At 57.5% G+C, this 22,270-nt stretch overlaps 1 protein-coding gene across 1 annotated transcript; it reads right to left on the bottom strand.

Annotated features, from left to right (window-relative positions):
- Positions 1-4,206: 4,206 nt before the first annotated feature.
- On the bottom strand, positions 4,207-20,951 carry SNTA1 (syntrophin alpha 1). The gene is made up of 8 exons (XM_054081790.1): positions 20,593-20,951; positions 16,734-16,919; positions 9,446-9,635; positions 9,146-9,353; positions 8,947-9,077; positions 5,995-6,191; positions 5,732-5,919; positions 4,207-5,435 (listed from the first exon to the last, which is right to left on the bottom strand). Exons 1-8 carry the CDS (start codon positions 20,852-20,854, stop codon positions 5,343-5,345), a joined length of 1,455 nt encoding a protein of 484 aa, XP_053937765.1. The 5' UTR covers positions 20,855-20,951; the 3' UTR covers positions 4,207-5,342.
- Between the last annotated feature and the right edge of the window lie 1,319 nt (positions 20,952-22,270).

The raw sequence follows: 22,270 nt of genomic DNA, 5'->3' as shown, positions 1-22,270 counted from the left end.
ACCCTCATTATTGCCTTGGATTCTCAGATTTAATGTAGCCTCCTCACTCCTGCGGGGCTCTCGCCTGGGTAAGATCACTCCTGTTTACATTCATCAAATGCCAAATACAGTTTCCCTGCATCTCGACTGGGAGACGTCTATGGGATCGTCGGTACTGACGTGCCACACTAACTCCAGATGAATATTGACTTTTTAATGACAAGCGCTCTAGTACAAATACCAGGCGATGCGATGAGGGTCCGGGCAGACAGCTGAAAGGGGCCGGCACGCCTGTTATTCAGCAAATGAATTATTTGATTCCCTTTCCCTGCAGCATGCTGGCTGCTAGGAAATTTTCATTCGGCCTCTCTAACTCAAGAACCAATTGTAAATGTCAGCGCTAAATGCTCAGATTTAAGTGTTAGGTTGTCTTGTTTGATTACGGCACTAAAAGGTCAGAGCCGACTAATGGAAAGTACAAGCGGTATCGGGAGGGAAACAGTGTTCTGCCGTGGGTGAGCAAACACCTGGCGACAACCTAATCACTCTTCCCACAGCATCTCTCTCTTCCCTCTCCAGCTCCTTCATTTAGGGATGTTTTCCAGGTCTTGTGACCTAGAAAAGCCATTGCTGGGGAAAATTCCTGCTTGTGACGCTGCTGCTGCGGATGCTGACAATGCCATGGAAGAGACAGAGAGCTCACCTTGCCCTGTCCTCGATGGATTTTCTCCCAAAGGGCAACGGATGGCACAAGAACTGGGCTGTTGCCAGTCCTGCTATCAGCACCTACTGCATGGTTCAGGTCAGCATCAAAGCATTTTGGGTGCCAATGCCACTCTGCTTCCGTTTCCGTCCCCACTTTGCCCCCCTTTTTGGGAACCAGCACCCCAGCAGCTCCACATAGAGAGCAAAAATGGATTTTCCATTTTTTCCTCCTTCTTTCCCATTTCCCCAACACTCGTAGCACCTTTAAAATCCCCTTTCCCCGAGCTCTCTCAGACACAGTGGCCAAATAAAACTACAATTGTCTCGAAGCGACTCAGCTGATAAAATCCGCTTTTTATCTCTGCCCATTACCATCATTCCAGTTCTATAAGCTGAGTTCATTATATTTATTTTAAAGCCGCTTTCAAAAATATTAGTCCTTCTGCCATAAAAGTGCCTGAAAGAGTAAAACTCCAATGAGCTGTTATTGCTCCCCAGGGAATAGCGTGGCGTGGTCCCAAGCAGGAGCGCTCAGCACTCCAGACGGATGCCATCCTGCACCGGGAACCAGTCCCTGCTGCCAACTACAATGAACTTGTGTTCATCTGGCAACTTTGGCATCCGTGATGAGCGCTGCCCTCCATCATTCACACCACCCTGGAAAATAACCACTGTCCCTGGAATGCTCGTGTTACCTCTTTGGGCATCTTCCAAGGAATCAAAGATGCTGCTGGACTGGGAGAGATTGCCAGGTGCCACGGGCTCCTCTTGGGGAGGCAGTTTCTATCCTCTGTTTCTGGGTGGTTTATGTTACAAGATCCCACATCACTCAGGGAAATAAGAGACCACTGTCCTGTCTGCAAGAGCATCATTGGGAAAAGCGTCCCATTAAGCAGAGGATGGCTTAGAGGGGAGGTTTAGATTGGCTGTTAGGACAAAAATCTTTACTGACAGAGTGGTGAAGCACTGGAACCACCTACCCAGGGGAGTGGTGGAGTCTCCATCCCTGGAAGCACTCAAAAATCATGCGGCTGTGGCACTTCAGGACATGGTTTAGCCGGCACAGTGGGGTTGGGCTGATGGTTGGACTGTATCAGCTTAGAGGTCTTTTCCAACCCTAAAAATTCTATGATTCTAAGATGGTGTGAGCAGGGTAAAGCGCCTGACAAACCACCAGAAAATACACGGAGTGGGGGGGGGTTCTCACCCTATCATCAATATTAAATGCAAAGAAGTCCAGGGAAACAAATGCCCAATTCTGACCGGAGCCATTTCTTTCACAGCCCAGGCACAGAGCGGGACAGCCTGGCTGAGCGGCGCTGGGAAAGGCAAGGCACTTTGTGGTCTATAAGATTAATAGTAAATTTGCTCTGGATTGGGAGTGATTCCCTCTTTTATTGGAATGAACCCCAAAGAGTAATGGCTCTAGGGCAGGAAGAGGAAGGTAAATTGCAGTAATAATGTGTTTCTTTGTGCAGACAAGCTTTTGATCATAGAAAAATACACCATCTGTTTCTAAATTACTTGTTGTATTGATTTAACAGTTAGTAACATGGGGGGTTTTTTCTCTTTTTTTTTTTTTTTCCTTTTGCAAATCCATTTTGCAAGGTCTCCTGGAAATCTGACAGTTATGTGCAATAAAAAGTAGGGGCTTGTTCATCATAAAAGATCACAGCTGCCAAGCACGGGGCTCTGCGTAGGGAGGAACGGGCTGTACCTTCGTGGGCTCCACCAGCCCCCTCCTCTCCAGCACCCTGTCCTGCAGAGAGCTTAGTACCTGAGTGCTTATGTGCCCCATAAAAACTAATTCTTCATGCCAAATAAGCTGCCCCTGGGCTTTCTCCCCGCTCAAACCACATGCACCCTTGCTACCTTTAATGCTTTGCATTTTTATTCCTTTCCTTCCAATTCTTTTGCAGCTTCTGGCCCTGCTTCTCCCCTTGCGCCCCAACAGCACCAGGGACGCCGCACCCGGGAGCGGTTCTGCACATGGCAAACCACGTCCTTCCCACAGCACCTCTCCCAACACGGACATCTTCACAGGGGCAGGAAGGGCAGCCTCCCCCAGCCCCACGAAGCGTGTCCACCTTCATCCGCCACAAATCAACTCATCTTCTGCCACAGATCAGCTTATTTGCGATAGGACAAGGGGTAATGGTTTTATGTTGAAAAAGGGGAGATTTAGATTAAATATCAGGAAGAAATTTGTTATTGTGAGGGTGGGGAGGCCCTGGCCCAGGTTGCTCAGAGCAGTGGTGGCTGCCCCATCCCTGGAGGTGTTCCAGGCCAGGTTGGATGGGGCTTGGAGCAACTGGATCCAGTGGGAGGTGTCCCTGCCCGTGGCAGGGGGTGGAACTGGTTGGGCTTTGAGGTCCCTTCCAACCCAAACCAGTCTAGGTTTCTATGACCTTGGTTAGGTAAATTATTAATTTCTCAAGGATGCATTGAGTTTCACTCTAACCAGAGCAGAAACCTTGCAGCTCGCAGCCTCCTCACCCACAAGTGCCACCTCTGCTTCGTAAGCACCCAAGGAGCAGCACTTTGCACACACAGCTGTTTCAGGTAAACGGGGATTCCCTCTCTCAAAGGAGGCTTCACCAGTGTAGCCTGGCCCCTGATGCTGCCGACGCACCTCACTGCTCTGCTCACCGCTGCACCGGGAATGACTCCATACAGTATTATTAAAAATCATATTATTTTGCTGCTAATTAGTCGCTATTGTTCAGCCCGCAGCCTGAGCATCAGCATTCTCCCCAGCTAACAGCTTCCTTGGAAGCCTCTGGGCTCTCCCCCACACAGGGCCAGGACTAAAGGAGAAGGTTAACCCAGAACTTGTCACTGTGCAGTGCTGTGAACGTGACTTTATCTCACCCCAGTTTCCCTATGAGGGTGTAGACGCTGTGCCAGGAGCTCTGCCACTGACCCAGGGCGCTGGGTTAGTGCATCTCGCAGCTGGGTAGAAGCACATTGAGAAATCACACCTCTCATTAAACCAAGCAGACGGCTCCCAGCACCCAAAGGGGTGGGACGGGACCATTTGGTGGCTGACAGCCCTCACTCAGCTCCCAAAGACCCCCTCAAGGGCCAAGATCCACACACAGCTTTGGTGCATCACGTTGCGCATCTGTGAGGCCAGGCTGCATGACAGGAGCACGGAAAGCCATCAGCTCCTTTTCTCAAGGAATTTGGCCACTTCTGGGCATCCTCTGTAGCTCACGCACAGCACAGCCCCTCGTTTTTTGGGTGATAAAGGGCTTTTTGGCACCAAGCCCCATGCTAACAAGGTGACAGTGGTTGAGGTTAACCTGGGAAGCTCCTGGTAAATATTGACTGTGCTGCACAGATGCTGAGACCCCGCAGACACTGTAGCCACGCCGTGAGGGCTGCATTCGCTGCCTGACTTTTCCAGCAAGGGTGTCACGTGAAGGAAACAACATTCAAAGCCTCTGCTGCCACCCACCCAGGCAGCAACTTCTATTGGAAAGGGAAAAAAATATAAAAATCAAAACACAAAACATTTTTCAGTTTGGAAATGATGCTCATCCTCCACTGAGCATCCCAAAGCACAAAGGTTATTCAAACCCACCTGGTATCTCCAAAGCTGGTGCAGGCATCAGTGCGTCTCTCTCTGCTGAGCCCAGTGCAGCGTTGGGCACCTTAGATGACTTTGTGGCCCCATGTGAACCCCCCTCCAGGGTCTCCAGCACCCCCAGACCAACACCATCAGCTCATAGCAATGTCCCATAGCCTTCAAGCAAAAACCTTTCCTTCCTCTGGTGGAAAACAGCCCAAGGAACAGCCCAGGTATCACCCACACAGATTTTCTACTTCTCCAAGGAAAACCAGGAGACAGATCTTGGCTTCTGCTGGTTGTGCTCTGCAATGTTTATTTGATCCCCCCAAAAAAAAGGCATTTTCATGCAGAATCTTTTGGTTCATAAAAGAAGTTGTTTCCCAGCAGCCCCCCTGACAACCCTCCCCCCTAAACTGAGAAATAAAATGACCCAGGAGTCAGCAAAATAAAACAATTGTCCAACGCCAACAAAGAAAAGTGGTTTCTATCATTCGGTACAGCCTGGGAAAAATTGGCAAATAGAGCTGATCTGCGTTTCCCATCTCTCAAACACAACAAGACTGGCTCCAATCTCCAGCCCTCCGGCTGTCTGTCCTGGGGACAGACACACATCCTTGTGCTGCAGGACCTGGGGACTGTCCAGAGGGTCCAAGAAAGGCGGGGTGGAAAGTGCTGTGTCAGCGTTTTTAACTGGGCAATATAAATATAAAACCTTGATAGAAACGGGTTCTTTGTACACAAAATATCATCTCACAAGGCACTGGGGTGACGACCACGTGGCCGGTGGCAGTGGGCTCCGACTAGGCTTCTCCAGCCACCGCTGAGAATCAGGATGGAGGAAGGAGGGGAAGAAGGGACCGGAGAAATCCCAGCGCTGCCAATCCAAGAGGGATTTCACCCCAAACTTCCTGGGAGTTGGTTTTTTTTTTTTCCCAGCCAGATGGTGCTTTTCCTTGGCAGGGGTAGCGTGATCCCGCAGGGGCTCTGGTCTCCCTGGGATGGCTCACGGCTGGGTTTGGCCAGGAGGGAGGTGCATAGATTGGCCAGGAGCTGGGGCTGCTCTGCCCAGCGCTCCGCTCCCTCTTCATGCCAGCAGCCCCAGCCGGGTCACCTTGGCCGAGAGGAAGGAGTGGATGATGAAGACGATGGTTTTGGGGCAGGAGTGAAGGTCCAATTGCTGTAAGAAAGGAATGGAGGGCTGTCTGGAGGGCTGTTCCTGGAGCAGCCAGTTTTCTACTTGTGGTGGGGAGAGCAGGGATCACCCAGAGCCCCACACACACCCCCCACGACAGCTTTACTAGGACCCTGGGAAGGGCTGTGTGCAGCCAGGGGTGTGTGGATGGGCCACACCAGGAGCTCCACATGCCAGACAGGATGGGTGCTGCTGTGCGCAGGGTGGGTGCTCTGTTCCCCTTCCCCTCCGGAGGACGGAAGGAGTGAGGGTGAGGGGTGGCAAAGGTAAAGCTGACTCACAATCTCTCCCTCTGGGCCACCAAAGTCCAGGTAGAGCATCTTGGTGCCATCATCAGAGGACATCTGAAGCTTCTCAAAGGGCTGCTGAAGCAGGATGGTCTTGCTGAGCCCAGGCTCGGTGGTGAAGATGGTGAAGCCTTTGTCAATGTGGATGGACAGGGTGCAATCCTGCCCCTTCCACGTGCAGGCTGAGGATGGAGATAGGGACAGGGGTGAGTTGATGGACACTTACTCCACCACCCAGACCGCCGGACCCCACTGACCTGTTGAGACCTCCTGGACCAGCTCGGCAGCACTGTGGGTGCCATCTACCAGCAGGCGGGTCCACAGCGCCAGGTCGCGGGGGCTCTCCAGGCTGAAGAGGTGGCTCTGCACTCCCAGCCGGGTGCCGCTGCGCAGCGCGAATGACAGCTCTGCCTCGTATAGCGCCGAGCCCTTGGCTGGTCCGGAGTGCACCAGCCTGTGGTAACACCAGCCTCAGCTCTGTACTACATCCTGCACCGCACCCTACTCCACATCCTGCACTCTGCTCTGCATCCCACACTGCATCCCGCATACACTCTGCATCCTGCACCCCACCCTGCACTGCATCCCTGAAAGGGGCTACAAGAAAGCTGGAGAGGGACCATTCATAAAGGTTGTGGTGACAGGACACGGGCCAATGGGTATAAATTGGAGAGGGGCAGATTTAGGCTTGATATAAGGAAGAATTTCTTCGCCATGAGAGTGGTGAGACACTAGAACAGGTTGCCCAGGGAAGCTGTGGCTGCCCCATCCCTGGAAGTGTTCCAGGCCAGGTTGGATGGTTCTTGGGCAGCCTGAGCCAGTGGGATGTGCCTGCCCATGGCAGGGGAATTAGAACTAGATGATCTTTAAGGTCCCTTCCAACCCAAACTATTCTACGATTCTATGATCCCATTCTGCATCCAGTGCCATGCCTTGCACCACATCCCTCTCCACATCCTGCACTGCTCCCACTCCACATCCTGTACCCAATCCTGCACCCCGTCCTGCATGCAGAACCCCATCCTGCATCCTGCTCCACTCTGCAACCCACACCCTATCCTGCTCCACATCCCACACCACATCCCACCCCCTGCTTTGCACCCTGCACCCTGTCGTGCTCCACAACCCACACCACATCCCATACTCTGCTCCACTTCGCATCCCACACATCCCGTGCCCTATCCTGCTCCACATCCCACTCCACATCCTGCACCCTATCCTGCTCCATAACCCACACCACATCCCGTGCTCTGCTCCACTTCGCATCCCACACATCCTGCACCCTATCCTGCTCCATATCCCACACTGCATCCCGCACCCTATCCTGCTCCACATCGCACACCACACCCCACCCTCTGCTCCACATTCCACACATCTGCCCCCTGCTCTGCTCTGCATCCTGCCTGCACCCTGTCCTGCTCCACATCTGACACTGCATCCCATCCTCTGCTTTGCTTCGCATCCCACACCCTATCCTCCTCTGCATCCCGCACCTTATCCTGCTCCACATCCCACACTGCATCCCCCACCGCATCCTGCACTCTATCCTGCTCCGCATCCCACACTCTGCTCCACTCCACATCCTACACCAGATCCCACAACCTATCCTGCTCCGCATCCCGCAGCGCATCCTGCCTCTGCTCCACTCCGCATCCTACATCAGACTCCACACCGCATCCTGCGCCCTATCCTGCTCCATATCCCACACTGCATCCTTCACCCTATCCTGCTCCACATCCCACACCACACCCCATCCCATCCCCTGCTCTCCACCTCACACCACATCCTGCCCCCTGCTCTGCATCCTGTGCTCTATCCTGCTCCACATCCCACACTGCATCCTGCGCCCTATTCTGCTCCACATCTCGTGCTGCATCCCACACCGCATCCCGCAGCGCATCCCGCCCTTGCTCCACTCCACATCCCACACCAGATCCCGCACCACATCCCACGCCCTATCCTGCTCCACATCCCACGCCCTATCCTGCTCCACATGCCACACCGCATCCCGCACCTTATCCTGTTCCACATCTCGTGCCGCATCCCACACCCTATCCTGTGCTCCGCATCCTGCAGCGCATCCCGCCCCTGCTCCACTCCGCATCCTACACCAGATTCCACACTGCATCCTGCGCCCTATCCTGCTCCGCATCCCACACCGCATCCCACACCTTATCCCGCTCCGCATCCTACACCGCATCCCGCTCCGCCCCGGTCCCTCGCGGCGCTGCCGGCAGGGGGCGCTGCCGCCCCGCGGATGGTCCCCGCACGGCTCCACATGGGGGGGTCGGGGCTGCAGCCCCCGCCGGGCAGCGCCACCGGCCCCGGGGACACGACACCAACCCGGGGACCTGCCATCGCCCCTGGGGCTCTGCGCTGGCCCCGAGCCCCTGACACCGCCCAGGGGCTCTGCCATCATCCCTGGACACTGCTAATGTCCCCAGTGCCCCGCCACCGCCCCCGGACACTGTCAACATCATCCAGGCGCTGCCATCACCCCCAAAGCCTCTGTCACCCTCCAGGGGCTCTGCCATCAACCCTGGGGCTCTGCCCTGACCCCCAGCCCCTGCCACCGCCCCTGGACACTGCCACCACCACTCAGGCTCTGCCATCACTCCCAAAGCCTCTGTCACCCTCCAGGGGCTCTGCCATCATCCCTGGGGCTCTGCGCTGACCCCCAGACCCTGCCACCACCCATGGACACTGCTAATGTCCCCAAGTCCCTTGCCACCACCTCTGGACACTGCCACTGTCCCTCAGGGTCTGCCATGATCCCCAGTACCCTGCCACCATCCCTAGGGATTTGCCCCCATCCCCAGTGCCCTGCTACCACCCCTGGATACTGCCACCACCACCCAGGCTCTGCCATCATCCCCAAAGCCTCTGCCACCACCCAGGGGCTCTGCCATCATCTCTGGGGCTCTGCTCTGACCCCCAGCCCCTGCCACCACCCTTGGGGCTCTGCTACCACCCTTGGGGCTCTGCCCTGACCCCCAGCCCCTGCCACCGCCCTTGGGGCTCTGCCACCACCCTTGGGGCTTTGCCACCACTCTCGGGGCTCTGCCCTGACCCCCAGCCCCTCCCACCACCCTTGGGCTCTGTCCTGACCCCTATCCCCTATCATCAACCCCAGCCCCTGTCCACACCCCCCATGACTGCCACCCCCTGTCCCTCCCTGGGCAGGAGGGCGCAGGGCTGGTGGCCCCTACCTGGTGGCGATGAGGGGGTAGCTGTGCACGGGCTTGCCCAGGGCGTCGCGGCTCTGGGGCAGGCTGGGGTACAGCAGCAGCTCCTTCTCGGTGAGGACGGCCAGGAGATTCCTGGTGCCAGCGCTGGGGAGCTGCAAGAGGAGGGGGTGAAGGCCACCGGCAGCACAGTGGTCAGGGGCAGCAGGGGACAGAGGGGTACCTGCTCAGTCAGCCAGCCCACGTGCTTGACGTCTCGTCCGGCCGCTGTGCCAGCACCCACCAGCTGGGCTCGCAGCTCCTCCTTCACCCGCGGAAGCAGCACGTTCGCGTTGGCCTGGATGGTGTTGAACCATGACTGCGCTGTAGCCTCATCCTTCGCCCGCAGGAAGAGGGACACGCGCCCATCTGCTGAGCACACCTCCAGATACCTGCAGGGACACAGCCCTGCTGGGTCCCCACCAGCCCTTGACACCCCAGGGCACCGTGGTGGCATCACCACCCTCCAGCACCGTGCCCTGACCTGTGCTCTGGGTCGGTGGGGAGGCACTTGCGGGACACATAGCACATCTTCAGAGGAACAGTCCTGCTCTCCCGGGGAGGCAGGAGAGGGGATGATCGCTTCTGCGGGGTGGCCGGAGAGGGGTCCCAGCTGACCGTCGCCCCCGTGGAGGAGTTCTTGAAGTAGGGAGAGATCTCCTTCATGTACTTCACTGGAAGAGAAGCAGCACCTGGCTTCAGGCCATGATGTGGACCATGGCAGCCTCATCCTGCCCACTAGCACCCATCTTGCCCCCCTGAAATCCTTTGTGCCCTCCCTGCACTGGAGCTGGTACCTCCTTTGCTATACCCATGGGGCTATCACCCATGGGTGCTGCAGTGGATCGTCTGCCCAGTATCCCTGTGGGTGCAAGGAGGGGATGGCACTGGTGGGCAAGGTCATACCAGAGGGTGACATGACACCTAGAATCTTCCCAATGCCTCTGCCACACCATCCCAGCCCACAGAACCCTGCAGAAGGCATCAAAATGGCCTTTCCCCCCTTTTTTCTTTGCTTTAATCCAGATCAGTTCACAGATCCAAGTCTGATCGGAGCCCTGGTGAAGCACATGGGTGCATGGGGGTGGGGAATGGGCAGGAGTCCCAGGCCACAATTACACAGTTCAAACTGGGCTGGTACAGCCGGTCCTGCTGCCAACTGGGAACAAGAGCTCTCAAATACCATGGCTTGGTCCCAGGAAAAGCCTCAAACTGCACACTCGGAGCTCGCGGAGCTGTGCCCTGTGAGTTTTAAACCAGGGACAAGAAATCAGCTTTCAGACCCCAGAGAGTCTGGCTGCGGAGCCAGCGCCCTCAGAGCTGTGCTGGGATGGCAGCCGGCTCCCGAGGTTTAGACGAAGGGGAGATGAAAGTCGCCCTGAATTGATGGGACCCCATAGCTACATCCTGAAAATGAGATGAGCAGCACCGGCCAAAGAGCTTTGGCTGAGTAGGGGGGGACACCTGGGCCAACGTGAGTCCAGAGAAGGGCTTCCCTTTGGTGGCCTTGAGGGAAAACACTATGGGACAGACACGTGCCTGTTGCCATGTCCCCAGTTGCCACCACTGGTGTCACTCCAGGTCGAAGGCAGCAGAGTGGGTAGCAGGAGGGGGGACAAAAGCATGGCTTTGCAGACGACTCTTGCGAGGCGCCTGGTTGGTAGACCAGCTCCATCGCTGCAGTGAAACCACAGCAGCCTGACTTTGTGCCAGAAAAACAGCCCTTTTCCCACCAGGAGGGAGTCCACACACAGAACCTACCACTCTCATCCTTCCCCTATCCACCACCACCCACCTTCCCCTTCCTTCCTGTCCCAGTGAGCTCCCTAAAGCCTCTAAATCCTGAAATCCCGACACGAGCTCTGATGGGGCATGGTGGGGAGGCAGAGCCCCATGGGGAGCTCTGCTCTGCCCAACCCCGGTAGGACACAGCTATAAAGGGCTGCGATGCCGCTGCAGCACCCCGCAGTGGCCCCGCAGCACGGCCGTGGCCAAGGAGGCGGTGTGAGCCTCGTGCCCTGCGCCTCCTGTTATAAATAGCCACCGCGTTCCCGCAGGCATTTGAGCCACGTTGGATTTTATCCCGAGTCATTAATCTTGGCAGCGGGGACCAACCATTATCCCAGTGCCTGGGAACTAATTGCAGTTCAGAAAGATATCGTTCAGCCGATGAAACCTGAGCGGTGTCCCCATGTCAGCCCGTGGCTTCCCAAGCACGCGGGGGACGTCACCGGCATTAGCTGTGCAATAGTGGGGTCACGTCCCGATGGAGCAGAGGAGGAGAGCAGCAGTGCCCAGCCCAGGACAGGGCAGGGAGAGGTAGGCAATGGCCAGTGTGACCTTCCAGTACCTGAAGGGGCTACAAGAAAGCTGGGGAGGGGCTGTTCATAAAGGCTTGTGGTGATAGGACAAGGGGGAGTGGGTATAAACTGGAGAGGGGCAGATTTAGGCTAGATATTAGGAAGAATTTCTTCACCATGAGAGTGGTGAGGCACTGGCACAGATTGCCCAGGGAAGCTGTGGCTGCCCCATCCCTGGAGGTGTTCCAGGCCAGGTTGGATGGGCCTCGGGCAGCCTGAGCCAGTGGGATGTCCCTGCCCGTGGTAGGGGGGTTGGAACTGGATGATCCTTAAAGTTTCTTCCAACCCAAACTATTCTATGATTCTATTATTCCAGGGACACACGGCACATCTGGGGGACACAGTGTGACAGTGCCATCCCAAGCCCGCACCGCGTCCCAGACCCCCTGCCCATCCCTGCAAAGCACAAACGAAGCCATGGAATTTTCCCAGCACAGACTTTGTAGTGGATTGACTTACACTTCAGCCAGTCCCTCTACCTGGTATTGGATGGATTAATTAATTACACCCACCTCATTAAAGCAAATGACTCTGACCATACTATGCACCATCTCTGCTACTGGGCACTTCAGTTCTTGTACTGGTGCTTCAGTGGTTATTTAAATTAACACCTTGCAGGGCTGGGGCTCCGAGGCTGGCTGCCCTTTCTCATTAACCAGCACCCCGACAGGAACCACTCACAGAAATATTCCACCTCCAGCAAGCAAAGAGCTTCTCAGTGCCTGTGGGGCAAATCCACATGGTCCCCAAAGCCATACTGCCTGTCTCTGGGGAGCACTGTGAGCAGCTGCTTGCAGCATCACTGGAGCATCATGTGCACCTCAAATCCCACAGTGAGCTGCATCAGTTTAACCAAAGGCCATAGGTTTGCCCTGCTTTTCTGTCTCTCTTGGGTTTTTTCCTCCTCAGCACTCCAGAAAGGGGGAAAAAAAAACCATTAAAACCCCTCAGTTTTACCTCTTGAGTAACAGATTCTCCCTCTCCACCAGCCCATCCCTCCCAAGGACAGGGAACAAGCCCATACCAAGCATTGCTGCACCCCCAATCCTGAGTCAGCATGACTTGACCAAAGCCAAGACGCTGACCCCAGAGGGCTTTGTTGAGGAGCCACAAACCTTCCTCCAGCAAAGAAAGCAGTCTCAGCCACACAGACACCCAGCAGCAGGCTCAACAGCATGTACCTGCTGCTCAAGCCACCAGCTGGGTGCTGGCATGCTCTGCTTCAGCCTGGGGATCCCAGCACGGATTCCTAGTGGAGAGGTTTAATCCTGCACTGCCAGTGAGGGGTAGGATGGGTCCCACTGTTTCACCACCACCGAGAGCCCTCTAGCAGCATCTGTATGGTGCTGTGAGTCTAAAAGGTCCAACCACACAGGTGCACATCACATCAGGAAGGGTGCCAGAGAGGTCCTGGAGATCCAGGACTGGCCCTAAGGAGATGCTAAGTCCAGGACCAGCTGGTCCCTCTCTGCCTCGGAACATCCCAAAGAGACCCTCTGAAATTACCTGTAAACTTCAGGCTGATGCTGTAATGTGCTTCCAAAACACTCAACACCGGGGCTGCCACAGCCATCCTGCCCAGCATCCCACCCAGGGACCACCCCCTTCCCTCAGCTCCAAGCACTGTTTGGCCAAGCTGCATCAACTCAAACCCTTTCTCCCCAGGGATGAAGATGCCATGGGATGCTGCAGGGAGGGGGTGCCACCGTGGTCCTTCTGCCCCAAGACCCTGTCCCAGCCCTCGGTGCCAAATGCCATGCCTTTCCTAAATATTCAGTGGTAACCCAGGGGCTGAGTGATCCCAGGGGGATCATGGAACAGCTCTCCGTGTTTCCACAGGAGGAGAAATGTCCCCAGAAAACTCTCCAGGGAAAGCAAAGCTTCATGGCAGCGAGGAGGTAGGAGGACATAGACCTCTTTCTACATCACCCTACAGCAGGTCCAAAGCCTCTGTTCCTGCTTTGGTTCATCACCATATTTGAACCATAAGAACACACACAGCCTTGGTGAGGGCGAAGCCCAGCTGCTCAGACTCCAAAGACGTTCACATCTGCGAGAAGACTGCAGCGTCCCACAAAGGGCTGGAGGCCACCTCAGGGCTTTCTCTGCTGAAGCCCGTCTGAGCCCTGAAAGGTAGCAGCAGCAGGGAACCACACAAATCCTGGCTGCCATCATTCATCTCCACTCAAAATCCCCTTCCACACTTCATCGTGTGTTCTTTACCCCAGAGTCACGCAAATTCTGTGGGTATTTCCATTTCACACCATGCACACCTCATCCCTCTGTGACTTGCTGAGCTTTCCAGAGTCAGGGCAATCAGTCATAGAATCATAGAACAGTTTGGGTTGGAAGGGACCTTAAAGATCACCCAGTTTCCCCCTGGCCCTGCCATGGGCAGGGACATCCCACTGGATCCGATTGCTCCAAGCCCCATCCAACCTGGCCTGGAACACCTCCAGGGATGGGGCAGCCGCTGGAGCCAAGCATCCCAAGCACAACACAATCCTGCCACCACTTAGCTTTTCTGAATTTCAAGCTTCCAAGTTATTACTTGGCCAAGTGAGCCCTGGAGAGCTGTGGCAGCCCCAGGAGCTCCCCTACAGCCAACGAGCCCCAGGCTGCCCCAGAGGCAAGATGCCCGTGGGTGCCCCAGCTCCTCCTCCCCACTGCTCCCAATTCTCTCCCAATGCCAATACAGCATAGGGGCCTCATCAGGAAAACCACTCCAGGCACCAAAGCCCTTCCCAGGGCAGCTTCAGAAATGTTTATCAGCTTTCCCTCCTCCTGCTGTGGAAGGTCTCTGGATACCAAGCAATGCAAAAAAATAAACCCAACAGGGAAAAATAAGGTAAAGGGACAGCAACTCTCCCCAAAATAACAACGTAATATAAATACAGTCAAACTCCTCCTGCAAATATCAAGAGAATAGTTTGGCACATCCAAGAAAACATCTTGGCAGGACATGCCGAGAGGTATCTGCGTGTCCTCACGCCCAGCCAGCAACAGAGCCAGAAGCCAAGCTGAGCAGCCTGGAGTGAGATCTGGCACGTGGAGCCACTGCTGGTATTTGGATTAAAACACGTAACCTCCCAGCTCTGCCCTTTCAGAAAGCTTCACCCCAACTCATCCTCCCAACCCGCGAACACAGTAACTGTAAGGGAAGTCAGAGTTGCTCCTGATGGCATACAGGGACTGTAAAGCACCTGCTTGATGTTAAGGCCACTGCGTCGCTTTTTTCTGAGCCCTGGAGTGAGGCCAAGCAGGAGAAAGGATCAGGGAAGCCCCCTCTTTGCCACCCTTCAGGTGCTTTAAGGGCATCCTGTGCCCTCAGCCCTTCCCAGGATAAGGCGCTCAGCCAGCCAGCTCCTGGAAAGCCACCGGGATGGCAGGGACAGGGCAGGGGACACCCTATCCAAAGGCAGGGACACCCCATCCCAAGGCAGGGGACACTACCTCCGCAGGGCAGCGGCAGCCCAATAGAGACCACAGCACAGTGCCAGCCCCACCACCCTCCACGGGCAGGGCTGTGCCATGCTAGCAAACCCAAAATGGGGAGGAGATGGAGATGCACCATTTATGTACACAACGTCCACATCACATGAGCAGCAGAGACCCCCGCCCCACTCTGGGTGCTGCCAGCAACACTCCTGAGCAACACCACATCAAACTAATCACAAAGCGTCCAGTGTGTCGTGACAGGAGCCAGCCCAGCCCTGCTCTCCTCCCAAGGGTACCTGCTGGAAGTTTTGATTAATTAAGAAGCCCAGCAGGTCATACCTGAGCTCGGCGAGCTACGGCAAGGGCCTCGCCTGCAGCTGCCTCCTGGGAGGGCAACCTGGTAGCAGCTGGCTCCCCAGTGGGATGGAGGAGAAGGCAGTGCTGGTCCAGAGAGAGAAGTTGTTCTCTACAGAAAGGGCAGCTCATCTCCACCTCCCACAGGACCTCTAGCAGAAAAGAAACCCATGCCAAAGTAAAGGATGAAAAGAAAATAAGACAGAGAGGGTGGTCTGAGAACAGAGGCTGGAAGGAGGAATTTTGCAGACTCCCAGAGAAAGAGGCTCTTGTATTACTCTTCGGTCAGAAAAAAAAACCCCAACCCCACCAACAATCCTATCTGCTCCCAGCAGCTGTGCAGAACAGCACATTCCTCCAGCTGAACTGTGGTCCTGTGGCTCCCAGGAGAGAAGGAACCCACAGCAGAAAGGGCTGAGCGAAGCTAAAAATGAAAATCTGGAGCTGAGACAATCAGAGGAAGGAGCAAGAAAGCAAGAACCACAGCGGTCGCTGGCAGCAGAAGACACAGTGCTCTTCTTTGTCAACGCAGAGCCCAGAGCACTGCTCCGACATGAAACCCTGGGATCTGCAGTCCTACAACTGCACTGGGAAGGATTCTTGGGTGCTGAGACCCTTCTTGTTAGCTGGGGTGGCCCAAGGGACTGGCCAGTGGGGAGCAGAGGGGAAGGGTTCCATCCTGAGGGACAGATCCTGGGCATTTTACCCCAGCCCAGCCAAGCTGGCAGAGGGTGGACAGCATGAACAGACCTGATGTGTAACAGGAGAAAAGCAGGGCCCTTCCTCCCAACCCACAAACCTTCATCCACTCCCCAAGCAGGGTTCGGGGGGCTCCCTCAGCCTAACAGCCTCTGCAGGGAGACATCAGGGATCAGCTTCATGGTACCAAGAAGGAGCCCATTCCCAGGGGACCAGCTTCAGTCTCCCCTGGGACGGTGAGGGCTGTGACCCCTGGGACATCTGTAGCCTCAGCGGTCGGAGCTGGCGGAGCTGCAGTTGGGGTTCAGCTGCTGGACATCCCCAAGCAGGCAGTTCCTGCCTCTGCCCTCCTGAACTGCAGGACTCCCTGTCCTCCCTGCAACCACCAGCTTGCTCCTCTTGCCCGCCTAAAATCCACCCAGCAAACCAAAAGGTGCCCAGCAAAGCACAGGCTGCCAGCGTAACCCCCTCCAGGCTGGCAGGAGCCTGCAGAGCCACACAGCCCCGCTCCAGCCGAGGATGCCAGTTTAAATGAAAACCATAGGAAAAGCAGAAAGTTTTCCATAGCCCCAGGAACTGCAGACCTCAGGGTGATATCACAGGACAGAAGAGTCACAAACTCCATAAATCTGCCGCGCAATTCCCATCACTGCCTGCCCACAGTCCTGCAGCAGGGGGACAGAGCGGCTGAGCATCAAGCAGTGGCATCCCAAGAGAGGGATACCCCAGCAGTTGCCTCCAGCTCTCCAGATGAGCTGATAAACCAGTCTGCAAATGTTCTTTTCCATTTGAAAGAGTATGCAAATCCTCATGCAGATGATGTGCCACCCTCATGCTTCCAGCACACTGCCAGGAAAAACAGGGATTAAACCCCCAGACGCAGGCAGATCCTTATACCCCTCTCACACCCTCATCTCCTACCTTCCAAGACCACCTCCTTGCCAGTCTTCTTCAATGCCTGCACCGCCTCATCATGTGTCGCCTCGGACAGGTCGGTCCCGTTGACAGAGAGGATGGCGTCCCCCACATACAACGCATCGGTCTGATCCGCTGCCAGTCCCTTAAATATCTTGGAGATCAAGATGGGCATTTTATTCTCTCGGCCACCTTGAAATAGAAGAGAAAGAAAGCGGTTGTGGCTGTTGCAGCACATGGAGGAGTGGGTGTGGAGGAGGATGCTTGGGTACCAGCTGGCCCTGGCAAGGCTGAGCCCTTTTCCCAACACTCAGATGTGCCATGGAGGGATAGACAGACTACTGCCCCACTTCCTCAGATACTCGTGGCATGCCTGTATCAACCACAGGAGCCAAAATACTATGAGGCTCTACAACAGATGCAAATGATTGCTCCAAACCCACCCCCGAGTGGTCGCAGATTACCACACAGAGCTGACACATAACCTGGCCATCTCCCCATCGATTTTGGCAGGAAAGGATGTCTTTATTTGCATTATTAATCGTGTGTGCTGAGTAACTATCCCTGCTCCAGGGACTTCATGATCTAAACAGAAAAGACAGCTGAATGTTTTTGGAGAGGCAAAAGAGCCAGGGATAAGTGTACTAATACGGCTGTTTGCTCCTCTCCACGCAGTCGCCCTATTTACCTGCTTCTCCCCGCTCTCCAGCCTAAAAAGATGCTATTCAAAACCTCCTGATGGCTCGAGGAGATCGATTTACACATTAACTTTTGAACCCACAGGGAGATCTGAGCAGCCCTGCTGCCTGTGTGCCAGGGAGCCGGGATGCAGCACCTACAGCCAAGCCCCAGCCTGGGCAGGCACAGCTGGGGATGAGCAGCCCCTGAGGTGCCCTTCTAGGCACGACCTGTCCCGAGAAGCCTCCAAGAATCATAGAATCATAGAATAGTTTGGGTTGGAAGGGACCTTAAAGCCCATCCAGTTCCAACCCCCTGCCATGGGCAGGGACACTTCCCACTGGCTCAGGCTGCTCAAAGCCCCATCCAGCCCGGCCCTGAACACCTCCAGGGATGGGGCAGCCACAGCTTCCCTGGGCAACCTGGGCCAGGGCCTCACCATTTTCTCATTAGGAAGAAATTCTTCCTAATGTCCAGTCTAAATCTGCCCCTCTTCAGTTTGTACCCATTCCCCCCCGTCCTATCCCCACAAGCCTTTATGAACAGCCCCTCTCCAGCTCTCCTGTAGGCCCTTCAGGTACTGGAAGGTCACTATAAGATCTCCTTTAAGCCTTCTCTTCTCCAGGCTGAACAATCCCAACTCTCAGCCTGTCCTCGTATGGAAGGTGCTCCAGCCCTCTGATCATCTTTGTAGCCTCCTCTGGACCCATTCCAACAGCTCCATATCCTTCTTACATTGAGGATTCCAGAACTGGACACAATACTCCAGGTGAGGTCTCACAAGAGAGGAACAGAGGGGCAGAATCCCCTCCCTCGCCCTGCTGGCCACGCTGCTTTGGATGCAGCCCAGGACACGGTTGGTTTCTGGGCAGCGGGCACACATTGAGCTCACATAGAGCTTCTCATCGACCAACACCTCCAAGTCCTTCTCTGCAGGGCTGTTCTCAATCACATCATCCCCCATCATGTACTGAAATCGGGGATGATGTCTGGTCCTGTGAGGAGATGTTGAGCCCAGCCTGTTGTCACCACCAACCCTGGGCTGCTCCCAGCCAGTGCCACAGGCATTTCCTTGCTCAGCGCCTGCCAAGCCTTGGTTATCAGCTGTTGGAGGCCCCCGCAGGGGCTGCTCCCAGCTTGTCCTTCCAGCAGCGGCTCCCAGTCCGGGCTGTCTGCGCTGGAGCCCCTTGCCAGGGCCAGGAGGCTCCACCAGCTCAGTTCCCCCCTGCCCTACCAGCCAGGGACAGGCAAGCCCCGCAGCCCGGGTGCCCGTCCCACCACAGGACAACTCACCCGCAGCCCAGTTTGCGGTGAAGCATCCCCGGTGAAACGTGGCTGGCACAATTTCCAACAGGGAAGGGCGAGCAGCCCAGGTGAGGATGAGCATTGCCCTCCCTAACAGCCTCTAGCTCCCTGTTTGGATGGCAATTACTTGGTTTCTACATATATCACCAACAAAATAAAGTTTTAACCAAACCGACTGATGTTTCATCTTTCCTGGGAGAGCCACAGAGCTAGCAATAACTTGGCAGCCAAAGTTAGTATGAAGGAAGCTTTATGCTTCCCAAAAAGAAGGGCTGGCAGGCTTGGGCACCCCACAGACAGACAGCAGCACCATTTCGATTCAGTCCCAGCATCAAGACACCCGCATGGCCAAATCTCCCTGCTTCCAGAGGGAGCTGGAGGCTGTGGCTGCGGCCGCGGCCACGTCCACTCCAAGCTGGGAGGAGAAGCCACGTCAGGAGGCGAAAGCCCCTGCTGTCAGGGCTGCTGAGCCTGCCCTTTCTCCACTGCGAGCCCTCTCACCCACGCGACAGCCCTTTGCCTGCCCGTTTAATCCTCCCGTCGTGGAGTTTCCAATACGCTGGGAGCAGCATGAAAAGTAAAGGCAGGCAGAAACGCCATCCCTGCCCCAAGAAGTTTCCAGCCTGAAGTTCAGGCGAGTTGCCAAGGAGCGGGGCAGCTCGGGAGGGAAAATAGGGATTACAACACGCAAGCGTCCTGCTGCTCAGCTCTCCAGGAGCTGACATCTCCAAGCCTGAGAGCCTTGGTTTAACACACCAACTCTCCGTGCCTGGAGATTTCCAAGGGCTTTCCAACTGCTTCCTTCACTTTGTTGGCAGTTCCGAAGGGGCATTTCTCAGCATGGAGGGGACAAGGTCACAGTGGCCAACCCCTCCCTTTGGCTGCAAAAGGGCAGCTTTTGCATAACGGGGTACCCTGCGCGTCCCACCTGCCTCACCTCTGCATTCTTGGGGTGGTGGGAGCCCCTCCAGCTCCCAAGCACGGGGACCCCTGCTCCAGCTGGGGCACAGCAGGCAGGGAGAGGGGGATCGGGGGACCCCAAAGTGCCCCTCTGCCCCAGCACTGGGGATGTTTCAGGTCCTGTTATTGCCACGCATTCCCCCTCCTCATCCTGTACAAGGGGCAAAGACCCCAACCCCGACCCCAGTGCTGCTCCCCCGCTAGGTTTTATCCCAAGCATCGGAGAAAGAGGTTGGAAAGGAGGCAACAGGTCCGGCTGCCTCTCCCTTTCCCTGGGATCCCCTCTCCTGCCCCGGGACCCTCCTCCTCTGCCCTGGAGAACCCCTTTCTGAGCCCCAGGACCCCCTTCCCCTGCCCCAGGACTCCCCTCCTCTGCCCCAGGGAACCCCTTCCCCAGCCCCAGGACCCCCACCCCAGCTCCAGGGTCCCCTCCCCCGTCCAGGGACCCTCTTCTCCCACCTAGGGACCCCTCCTCTGCCCAGGGGACCCCTTCCCCTGCACAGGGACCCTCTTTCCCTGCATAGGGACCCCCCTCCTCTGCCCGGGGACCCCCTTTCCCTGCACAGGGACCCCCCCTCCTCCACCCAGGGACCCCCTCCCTCCTCTGCCCCTGGGATCCCGTGCCCGGGGATCCCTTCCTCTGCCACGGGAACCCCTCCTCAGCCCGGGGATCCCTTCCTCTGCCACGGGAACCCCTCCTCAGCCCGGGAATCCCCCTCCCCTGTCCTGGGACTCCCTCCTCAGCCCAGGAATCCCCCTCCCCTACTACAGGACCCCCTTCCCCTGCCCCGAGACTCCCTTCCCCTGCCCCGAGACTCCCTTCCCCTGCCCGGGGACCCCCTCCCCTGCCCCGAGACAACCCTTATCCCCCCCGGGACCCCCCTCCCCTGCCCCGGGATGACCCCTTCCCCGCCCCTCTCACCTTTGATGCTGATGCCGAGCCCCCCCACGTCCTGCTTGACCACTCGCACCGTACGCCTGACGTTGGCGAGCGCCTCGGGCACGGCGGAGCCCGGCTCGCCGCCGTTGATGTGCGGGGCCGGGGCCTCTCCGGGGCCGGGGCTGTCGGCAGGGCTCACCCCCAGCGCCTCCTCGGCCAGGCTGAGCAGCACCCGCAGCCACTGCCCGCCCGCCCCGCGCAGCTCCAGCAGCCCCGTGCGCGGGGCGCGCCGGCCCGCAGCCATCTCCGGGACCGAGTCCCGAGCACAGCCCCGAGCGCAGCCCCGAGCCTCGAGCACCGGCACTGAGCCCCGCCCCGAGCCCCGGGACCGAGTCCCGAGCCCCGAGCGCCGAGCACCTCCCCACCCCCGAGCAGCGAACCGAGCACCGACCACAGCCTCGAGCCCTGAGTACAGCCCTGAGCCCACAGCACCGGGACGGAGCCCCGCCCCGAGCCCCGAGCACCGCCCCGAGCCCCGAGCACCGCCCCGAGCCCAGCCCTGAGCCCCGAGCACCGGGACTGAATCCCGCCCCGAGCCCCGTGCACCGCCCTGCGCCCCGAACCCCGGGACTGAGCACCGGGACTGAGCACCGCCCCGAGCACCGCCCCGAGCCCCGTGCACAGCCCTGAGCCCCGAACCCCGGGACTGAGTCCCGTCCCGAACCCCGAGCCCCGAACCCCGCCTGGAGCCCCGAGCCCCGTCCTGAGCCCCGAGCACCGGGACTGAATCCCGCCCCGAGCCCCGAGCCTCGTCCTGAGCCCCGAGCACCACCCCGAGCCCCGAGCACCACCCCGAGCACAGCCCCGAGCCCCGGGACTGAGCCCCGCACCGAGCACCGTCCCCCCGAGCACTGGGATCGAACACTGCCCTGGGCACCTCCCCGAGCCCCGAGTACAGCCCTGAGCCCCCGTTCCCCCTATTCCTCCCCTCCGCCTCGAGCAACGAACAGAGCCCCGAGCACAGCCCCGAGCACCGGGACGGAGCACCGGCACGGGAGTCACACCCCGAGCACCGCCTGAGCACCGCCCCGTGCACCTCCCTGAGCACCGAACCGAGCCCCGAGCACCGCGACTGAGCACCCCCCCGAGCACCGGGACTGAGCACCCCCGGGGCACCGGGACTGAGCCCCCCCCGAGCACCGGGACTGAGCACCCCCTGAGCACCGGGACTGAGCACCGGGACTGACCGCCCGCCCAGGGCACCGTGACTGAGCACCCCCCGAGCACCGGCACTGAGCACCCCCGGGGCACCGGGACTGAGCACTCCCCGAGCACCGGGACAGAGCCCCCCGCCCCCCGGGGCACCGGGACGGAGCACCCCCAGAGCACTGGGACTGAGCACCCCCCGCACCCCTCAAACCAGTCCCGGCGCAGCTTGGCAACACAGGCTGGGGGCAGACCCGGGACACCAGGGCTCCGTGTTCCCTCAAGGGATGGGACATGGACCTGGAGAGGGACACAGACCTCGAGCGCTCCCCGCTCCAGCACGGGATGGGGCACGGGGAGAGAGGGGTGTGGAGCTGTTGGAAAGGGTCCATAGGAGGGTATAGAGATGATCCAAAGGCTGGAGCACCTCCCGTATCAGGACAGGCTGAGAGAGTTGGTGTTGTTCAGCCTGGAGAGGAAAAGGCTGTGAGGAGATCTTATAGTGACCTTCCAG

The sequence above is a fragment of the Cuculus canorus genome, chromosome 16 (genome assembly GCF_017976375.1).
Source record: "Cuculus canorus isolate bCucCan1 chromosome 16, bCucCan1.pri, whole genome shotgun sequence".
Classification (NCBI taxonomy): domain Eukaryota; kingdom Metazoa; phylum Chordata; class Aves; order Cuculiformes; family Cuculidae; genus Cuculus; species Cuculus canorus.
Note: the sequence above shows the minus strand (reverse complement) of the source record. Positions and strands in the feature narration are given on the sequence as shown.